At 34.4% G+C, this 10110-nt stretch overlaps 1 protein-coding gene across 1 annotated transcript in view; it reads right to left on the bottom strand.

The window, feature by feature from the left end:
• Window positions 1–4740: 4740 nt before the first annotated feature.
• LOC125675847 (uncharacterized) overlaps window positions 4741–10110 on the bottom strand; it is a 15450-nt gene continuing 10080 nt past the window's right edge. Inside the window, exon 2 of the mRNA XM_048913669.2 lies at window positions 4741–7102. Within this exon, the coding sequence (XP_048769626.2) occupies window positions 4933–7101 (2169 nt within the window). The 5' untranslated portion in view covers window position 7102 and the 3' untranslated portion in view covers window positions 4741–4932. The remainder of the gene's footprint in view (window positions 7103–10110) is intronic.

Here is a 10110-nt window from a genome sequence, read left to right on the forward strand (position 1 = left end):
CGTCGTGTCCATAGTTACATGATGCTAAGGAGTCGGTGCGCGAATTCGCGGGAAATGTCGAAAGAAGCCATGCGACACATGGATAATTGATATAAATACATTACATCGCTGTGAAATATTTTGTATAAGTTTATGACATATACGAGTTTAGTTTCCGAATTGTTTTTACACCTGTCACCTAGATCTACACCACACTAACCATATCTTTCACTCGGGCGCTTTTAATAGTTTTTTTTTGTGTAACACTCCCGTTAATTAAAATCAATTTAGAAAGCTGATATCAAGGATAATTAGAAGGATTACGAACTGCTCAACTAATTTAGATATTAATTCATAGGATAAAAACAAGCAATTTCATGATACTGTGAGTGCGAACAGTTCAATTCATCAAGACATCAGGAGTTGTCATTCGTTATCTTCGGGTTCACCGTTGGCATGGTGTTGCACAACTAGCTGCAATATATTGTGGCAGAATAAGGATGAATTAATACACTTGTATTTAAAGTGTAAACGCGACATTAATTTGATAAATCTTGGATCAAGATAACTTATTTGAAAAACACATTACATGTACTCGCATATGAAGAGCTCTCTAGTTTCAAGATCCGGTGTGGATCCAGGATTTTTTTCTTCCTAGCCAGCTGGATCAGTCCATGAAAATATTGACAATATAGCAATCCTTGGGAGTTTTCTTCTCTCAAAATTCATTGTTTGAAACACTACAATTCTACTTTAATGATGTAAACTAATCGAATATATGAAGAAAATGAATCATGTACAAGAACAATGATCAATTTGATTAATTATTATTTAAAGTACTTTGTGTATTTTTGCAAATGTAGAGGCAATCTGCCTTTGTTAAACAACTTTGTTACCACTTGGACAAATGTGTACAAAGTAGAAAGGCAGTTGGCAAACAAAAATGATTATGTACATGTTTTTGAGAAGAAATGGAATGTACTTCATAAATTAAAAGATTTATAGATTTTAGATCATCCAGAATATATAATATGTAATTGTATCCATTAGCCTATGTATATAATCGGAAGTTATTATCAATGTCATAACAGTACATTTGTTATACATTTGAAACCTTTAGTTTGTGACAACCTATTAGATTAATATTATTTTGTATAGTGTACATATGATAAGCCAGAGTAATTTCATTCCTTTCCAATCCTCTTCCTTTTCTTCTATCTTTGAATGAATGCCTATTAGAGTGGATGTGTGAGTAAATGGTAGATAAAATACCCTGTACCCCCTCGTCAGGTGAGTTTGTAAGGGTATGATGTGAAAACTTTGACTGTCATTACGTGAATAAATGTTGTGTGAACCTGGAAAAAAAAAAAAACAGAAACAAAAAAAATTTGTATAATTCATATATTGGTTACAAAATGAGACACATTATATGATGGCATGAGGGTATAAACCTCTATTAAAGGAGAACAGAGTTGAAGGAAAGAACAATTAGGTACGATTGTGTACATAAAATTGCCCCCCAAAAATTTAAAGTTTATAATCTATGTTCTATGCAAATTAAATATATGCCAAGTATACTTCTCAACTTAAATCAAAGTTATTGCTTATTTGATACATGTAGCATTATTGTGTCATATGTAAGACTTTTCCCCACTTTTTTTCAAACGAGCTTGATAACTGTTAAATTTCATCCAGAACTGTTAAATTTCATCCAGATTATTGCTTAGGAAACGGTGTGCTCATCTGTCTAGCAAAATGAAATTAATATTATATATTGTGTGTTAATAGATGAAAAATGTATTTGAATATGAATTTGATCAACGCATGGGATGTACGTTTTCTGAAAGGAAAACCAGGCCCATTTGTTCATTGATTTTTGCAACTTTGTGCCAACTTCACGTTCCTGTCAAAGCATTTGTGGTTCAAATTAAACATAGTTTAGGTTTTCTTATGTATTCCTGATTTGAATGCCAGATTTTGGGACCCCTACTGAAAGCATCCATTTTCTGGACCAGATGACTGTAGAAACTGTACCTGCTTCTTTACAAATATTAATAGTACATACATCAATGAAATCTAATAAAATTGGTATATTTTTCATCCTAAATCGTATCAGTTCACTGTGTTGAAATGTACCTGCATTTCATTATCATGTTTTCCAGGTGAAATAATTTTTCTGAGTTTAAGTACTTCTCCAGTGAAACAGTGGTTGTAGTACCAACTAGAGACCACCTTCATGGAAATAACTAAGATATCGGCTGCAAAATATTGAGGGTGTCACTACCCGGAGCAACCTGTGAAATGTTAATAACATAATATTATACATACAACAAACAAAATGACCTTGGTCAGCGTTTAGACACCTGTATTAAGAGATTCATGTCCAACAGAGAATTTTAAAAAAGGTCACATTTAACAGGTGGTCTCTTAATACAGATTGCTAATGTAAATGTATTTCACAAATAATATACAGCAATAGTTTGTACAATGGAAATAACTACATGTATTTGGAATTCATTATTAAGAATATCAGACAATTATGGTTTTAATAGTTGTTAAATAAAATAATGCACTGTATGTAGTTAAAATCTAAAATACAATTTATTATTCATCAAAAATTACATTTAATCTGTTTAAGAATAATAAAAATTTTCTAAAACTTAAAATCATTTCGTTGTAAAGATCAAGTATTGATGTATAGCCTATTTGTAACTAACACCATCTTCAACACATCAAATGTTAATTCATTTCAGTTTCAAAAATTAAACATACGCAGTTTTTTCATAATGAATAAAGGAAAACATCTGTCTAATGCCTTTTGTAGAAAAATGTCCAAATTCATCTCTTTATTAAAATGAAAGTATAGTACTGTGGAATCATTGGAATTCGTAGTGGCTCAATTTTCGTGGAATTTGTGGGTACCCCTCACCCTCCAACTTACATCCTCAACAAATAAAGACAAAGCAAACATTCCAGAGTTATCTTTCTTACAAATATATAAATCCACGAAATTGCATCCCCCAAAAACCCATAAAAATTCAGCAATCCACGAAAATTGGCCCCCACGAATTTAAATGATTCTACAGTATTAGATATGTTGGCTTAAAAAATTATTCAATAACATCTATATCATTTCATCAGAAAAAAAATATTGTTTTTCTTTTTGTAAATGACTCAAAACTTTGAAACTGCACGATTCCTTTTGGGGTTTTAGATATATAGACACATGGGAAAAAGAATTGCAACACCAAAGTTGCTCCTTTATAAAATTGTCTATTGTCCACTCTGTAATGGCCGAGAATTGCCTGTGTGACTATTTTACTCACTTCCAACAGAATTATAAGTTGTGTACACAGTGCTTTAATTAGCTCTTATTTAACCTGTACAGTTGACAAATTAAGGTTTACTTTTTCTTACACATGGAAATCATGGGTCCTCCACAAGTTTCAAAAGCAATCTCGACTGAGGGAAGCAGGTATGTCATTAAGACAAATTGATCATCAAGTGGGTCATCACCATTCAACCATCTATAGAATTGTCAGAAAGTACCAGTCAACAAATATGACATCAAAGACCCCTGTAAAACACCTGGGAGGACAATGCTTTCAGATGGATGGTTACACAAAACATTTTTAACAATAGCTCAGTTTTAAAAAGGAAATGGTTGCCACATAATTTACTTTCAACTGAGAACAGCACGGAATCAACTGGATCGAGTCATTTGGCTATTAAGCAAGAAGACCCATAAAGAGACCGCTGCTTACACCCAACCACAAAGCAGCATGTACACAATGGTGTCAAGCTCACCAACCACAAAGCAGCATGTACACAATGGTGTCAAGTTCACCAAAGTTGGAAACTTAGCTAGCCTGTCATTCCTGTGAACAAAAGTACCCTAGATACTGCAAAAAAACCTGTTAAATTTGAATTTTACAACTTATTAATCTTATTTAACTTCACATTTTCTCTGTATACACGAATGTAAAACTTTGATCCCCTATATTATGGCCCCATCCTACCCACAGTGGCCATGTATTGAACAAACTTGAATCTGCACTATGTCAGGAGTCATTCATGTAAATTTCAACTTTTCTAGCCCAGTGGTCCTTGAGAAGATATTTAAAGATTTTCCCTTTATAATTGCCTGTAAAACTTTGATCCCCTATTGTGGCCCCAACCTATCCCTGGAGGCCATGATCTGAACAAACTCGAATCTGCACTATGTCAGGAAGCTTTCATCACAAGCACTCAACGTTATAAATAAATTGTCTTTCTGTAAACATAATATGTTTACAGAAAGACAATTTTTTATTATAGATATTTAAAACGTCGAGTGCCTGTGGCTTTCATGTAAATTTGAACTTTTTTTGGCCTGGTGATTCTTGAAAGGAAGATTTTTAAATGACCCCACCCTATTTTTGTATTTTCATGATAATCTCCCCTTTGAAAGGGGATATGGCCCTTCATTTGAACAAACTTGAATCCCTTCACCTAAGGATGATTTGTACCAAGTTTGTCTGAAATTGGCCCAGTGGTTCTGAGGAAGAAGATTAAAATGTAAAAAGTTTACAGACAGATAGATGGACAGACGACAGACAAATGGTGATAATAATAGCTCACTAGAGCTTTCATCACCAGTGAGCTAAAAAGTTATGGCTCGGACATACTCTGTATGAGAAGCGGATGAAGAAGAATTCACACTTTGAATATGTTGAATAGATATACTCTCATATTGAATATAAATTAAAAGATGATAAAACATTTTGAAAATTTCACAAGCTGTATTTTCACTTTTGAAAAGATTATTCTTTCAATACAATTATGTCAAATGTTCCAAAATACAAGTTTAATTGAAGTTAATGATTTTCATCTGTGGGAAAATTTGAAAATATGAAAAGTTTAAAAAGATAGACATATCTGGTTCAGAAAACCTTACTCTATCTTTCAGACAATCTAATATTCATAAAATCTGTCATACAGTTCATCTTCTTTCAACACAGCATTCGCAATATCCAAAGGTAAACACACAGACGCCTGGGACTTTCTCTCACGATTGTTCCTGCATGGCGCCTTGACAAAGTTCACCATGACATGCGGCCCAAACTGTTCATCTTTCTCCTCGAATTCGTTCTGACGTAACTGCTCAACAAGCGATGCCATTTGATTGTACTGCTCCTCAAATTTTCTCCTTTCAGTGTCCACTTTGTTCAAATATTGATTGCTGATTGCTTGTTCCTCATTCAAAGCAACACACTGAACATGACCCATCTGGGTCTGATGGTCCTCCTTCAGCTGCATGAGTTGGCACTGTTTAAACATTGGATCCATCTGTTGAAAATAAACAGATCGCGCCTCCATCTCCTGCTGAATTCGGAGACGTCGTATACGATTCTTGTTTTGGCTATTTTGTTGTTCCATCATTGCATTAAAGTTCATCTTCATCTCTTGAAGTCTGACATAATGACATTGCTCATACTCGTGCATATCCTGTTTCAACTTGTTAATACTTTCAGTCAAGGATCGAGTTGAAGGGCTGTTTATATATAGGTCTTTCTCGTTGATATTTCCATGCAGAGTAGATAAGTGAAAACCTTCAAGCCTGCCTTTTAAGCCACTGTTCTTTTTCCTGAAAGCTGACGCACATGTCAAATTTTGTTCAGGATTATGAATGCCATTGGACTTCCACTTCCTCATCACACTCCTAGTAAGATCATTTTCATTTTTCAAAAATGACCTCTCTTTTTTATAATCTATTTGTATGTTGTAGCTTTCTTTTGATTGTTGCTCTTGAGAATTTCTTTCATCCTCACAACCTTTCTGATCTTGCTTTACGAGTGGAGAGACACATACCATTGGAATTTTAACTTTGCTGGACACCGTGGCCTGTACTTTACTCTTTTTCAAATCATCATCATCAACATCATCTCTATCGGACTTGGCATCAAAATCCGATTCTGAGTCCGCTAGCAAACTAATCACAACATATTCAACATCAGACTGGGTGTTTTCTGATTCTCTGCACTTTTCTGACGTCTTCTCCGATATAGTTGCCTTAACTTCGTCTCCAAATTTAGTCTTCTTTGAATGTTTTTTACTTTCAAAACCACTGTCTTTTCGCTTTGTACACACAGAAACGGTATTTGCATTTACATCATCAAATTTTGTCTTTACATTGCTAGTTTCATTTTTACTAGTAACTTTTAAATTGTGGCTCTCATAATCTGAAATTGCCTCCAAAACAGTATCTTCATCAGATGAAAAGTCATCAGATTTCCAAGTGTGTTTGGAGTTTGGTTCAAGTTTCAGCACTTCAGAACCTTTCTTCGCAAATTCAACTCCCGAGTCATTATTCAGTGTTTTATCATGCAGTACGGTGTCTTCACCAGACAACAAAGTATCCTCATCAATATTATCATCAGAATCTAGCTCACTGTAGATGTATTCATCCAATCCTAGAATATCCTCTGAAAGTTCCACTGTCTCTTCCTCTTCCACAACAGAACTCACACAAATTGTACTACACAACCCTGCAAATCTTCCCGGTGTTTTTTCTTGGCACTCTGATCTCTCTGTGGCAGGTGTCTCATTCAGCTCATCATTTTTTACATATGACTCAAATAAAATGCTGTCTATATCAATTTTACTTAGCTGTGTCTGGTTCAGGTTTTTAACAGAATCCTCTATTTTCAACCTTGGAGGTCCTTTAGAACTCAACAAATGGTTTTGTGGGAGACCACAGAGTATCGTCACCTCTGACAATAAATCTTCGTACGTCATCTCGTATAGATCTTTGTTTTCATCCTCTTCTTCCTCATTGATTGCCCCTTGTTCACTTTCCAAAGTTGCAGTATTTGAGCATAACCTTTTTGGCAACAGTGGAGTACTATGAGCCCTTGTTGAAAACCTCTTGTCCGATTTGAGAACATGTGAAGGTGTGAACTCGGTAGACGCACACTTGACCTCCCTAGAACTCGTATGAGATGGAGTGTCTGTGAGTGTCTCCTCATTTGATTTAATAGGAGACAAGTTGAGTGTCTGGTTCAATAACTTGGCTCGAGAATCCTCCTCACATAGACTTAAAATGGAGGTATGTAGTTCTTCAATATCCGACTCGGACCCCATGCTACAAAGTGAATATAAACATGGTCTAAAATTTGAGGCATTTCACAAAGTCACATGTGATATGATATGCTTAAAATAAAAATTAAACATTTAGAACTTTTTTTCATGCAAAAAAGAAAACAACATGTCTTTCTCCATCCTTACAGCCGCAAATCAAGAAACAAGCACCGAAAATGTGGAGCATCTCCTAACAATTTAAAAGGCACAAGTATCAGAGGTAGATTGAATTTGGTCTTATTCACATGTAAGGCTATCACAAATTAAAATTCATATCAAGTTTATGTCAAGCTAAAACCAAGAATTTTTCTTTTTCATTTTCTTGCGCAAATCTAATTCATATATACATAAAGTGATTTTATGTGCAGGACCCCTTGTGTTACTCCTTATATGTATCCTTCAAATCAAAGATATAATCACTGGTTCATCATTCTTGCATCTAAGAGTCCCAGTCTACATTTATCCTCCACTGAACCTCTGAGTCGGTCCAACAGACTTTAAGGAAGTCAATGAGATTCCCCAGATACAATCAACCAATCAAAGACCTAGCTTTGTTCTAGTTGGTGACCTAATAAAAATCATTGTTTTAAAATCATGTTTTATCTTCTATGTAGTAAGGGGATTGAAAGAAAATAAACTGTTTAATTTTAATACAATCAATCAATTATTCAGTATTGCCTTCCATGTTCATCAAATGCAGATTGTATTGTCCCGATTTCAAGAAAAATAGATTACCACTGTCTGGGTTTTTTTTTTATTTGAGTCACACTTGCCAGAACACTCTCATAATCTTTTTTTACCCACCATGCAATTAATCTACGGAGGAACAAGAGAATCAGAAATGGTACATATACATAATACACCGTCACAAGCTAATGTAGGGTGTTTTTCTTAAGCCATGAGTTGTAGAACTTTACTGAAGGTAGTATCAGCCATCATAAGCTGCGACATACTTTCTTCCTCATCATATGACTGTAAGGTTACCTTGCTTTAAAACTGTGACAGGAGGAAAATAGACAAACCAAGAGCTCTATGTGTAAAACTGAACAAGTTCAACATCCTGTAATTTTTTCTAACATCAAAGAAATTTAAGAAATAGGCACATTTCAAGTTCTTTACGAAGGCCTTTGCTTGAAAACTATGAAAAGAGCGAGTCAGACAAAACATGTACTCAGTCTCACTTTGTACGACTTCCTAAAAAGTAACCAATAATTTCCTGAAAAAATCTAAGAAAATTAAACTCCTTGCCACATGCACATCTTCAATACCCATACAAACACTCTCTAAGATATCAGATCCTCATTTGAAAACCGTGAAGGAGTTAAATGGACAAATCATGTACTCTTTATGCAATATGTCTTCAAAAGTGACTTAAAGTTCAACAACCTGTAATTTTCTGAAATATTGAAGGAAATCAAAATTCTTGCCACGTGCACACCTTCAATACCATTACAAACAGTGTTTGTCAAACACTCTATGAAATACGAAGGTCCTCGCCTGAAAACCGTGGAAGGGGTTAGAAGGACAAGTCATGTACCCTCCATATACAGGCTGTCCAGCACCCTTGGACAAAAAATAAGGGCAAATTTTAGGGGTAAAATTTTTAAAAATTAGGGCTAAATTAGGAATTTTTAACCAAATTGCGGAAGTTTTAATTATTTAAAAGGACTTACCTTGTCAAATTTGACAATAAAGAAACTCACATGACACACAAATAAGATGTAAGTACAGGAAGGGCGTATTCCAGTGTTCCATGGTCTCAGCTATTATTGGCTATAACCTAAAATCTCAACTCTTTATCACAAAGTCACAACCAATAAACAAGCTTGACACATGGATCCACAGGTCAACTGCCTTTCACTGCATCAGCATTATCTGAATAAGAACTGCAATCTACGTTAATAACACACATTTTGTATGATTGCATTTTGATTTTTCAAGACTGATAAAAAAGTAGGAATTGACATGAAAAATAAGGGCTTTTTTAGGATTTCCCCTTGAATTTTACATTTTCTTAGGAATTATAGCAAAACTGAAAAAATTAGGAATTTTTAGGAATTTTAGGGCCGATGGACAGCCTGTATACATGTACAAAGTAATGTTGATATGTAGTATTTTGTGTAGTAATTATATCACATTTACTGAGAAAAAAACCACTAATAGGATCAGCAATTTACTACACATGAAAAGTAATCTGATAAGGTTACAAACACTGTCACATGTAGAATCCCCACTGACACTTGGACTTACTGGTCATGTATTACTACCCATTATCTCTTAACACCATAATGAAAAAGTGAAGATAAAGAACAGTGATCAATTTCATAACTACTATATAATCACAAAATATGTCCAGAAGTATCCACCCTGTTGATAATTTATGCATACCTGCTAGCATGGGATTCTGTGTTTTGACATTGATGTCTACTTAGACATATCAAGTTAAATTCCATTAATTATACCCTAACAGTCCGGCTTTTTATTATATAAAAAGTTAGTTTTAAGCCCTAAATTATGACATTTTTTTGTCATTAAGATGCTTTATACGGATGTGAACATAGAATATATCTGACAAACATCTAAATGATTAAAAGAATATAGGTAAATGTCGATCTCGATTTAAGCTATGTCGATCTCAATTTAAGTTAGGCCAAGTAAAGTTAATTAGTAGATTATCATTCCCGCCCGCCCCTCGAAAATCGCCCCGTCCCGATTTTTTTTAATTTTTCAAAATTACGATTTCCGGATATTTTTATGTCCGGTCCGGTATTGTAAACGTACTTTGTTTCACTTTGCCTTTAAGAAACCCAAATACACATGTAATTATGATTTATAAAGCCTTTTCTCAATGAGAGAAGGCATTTTCGAGGTCAAGAATACCATGGCGAAAAATAAAAAATAAAATCCTCCCACCCGCCCCATTTTTTGTGAAGTTTGAATGATAATCTACTAATTAATTTTACTTGGCCTTAGATAAATTACATGCATAAATACTGTGCAAATCAAAGGGAA

The sequence above is a fragment of the Ostrea edulis genome, chromosome 3 (genome assembly GCF_947568905.1).
Source record: "Ostrea edulis chromosome 3, xbOstEdul1.1, whole genome shotgun sequence".
Taxonomy (NCBI): Eukaryota; Metazoa; Mollusca; class Bivalvia; order Ostreida; family Ostreidae; genus Ostrea; species Ostrea edulis.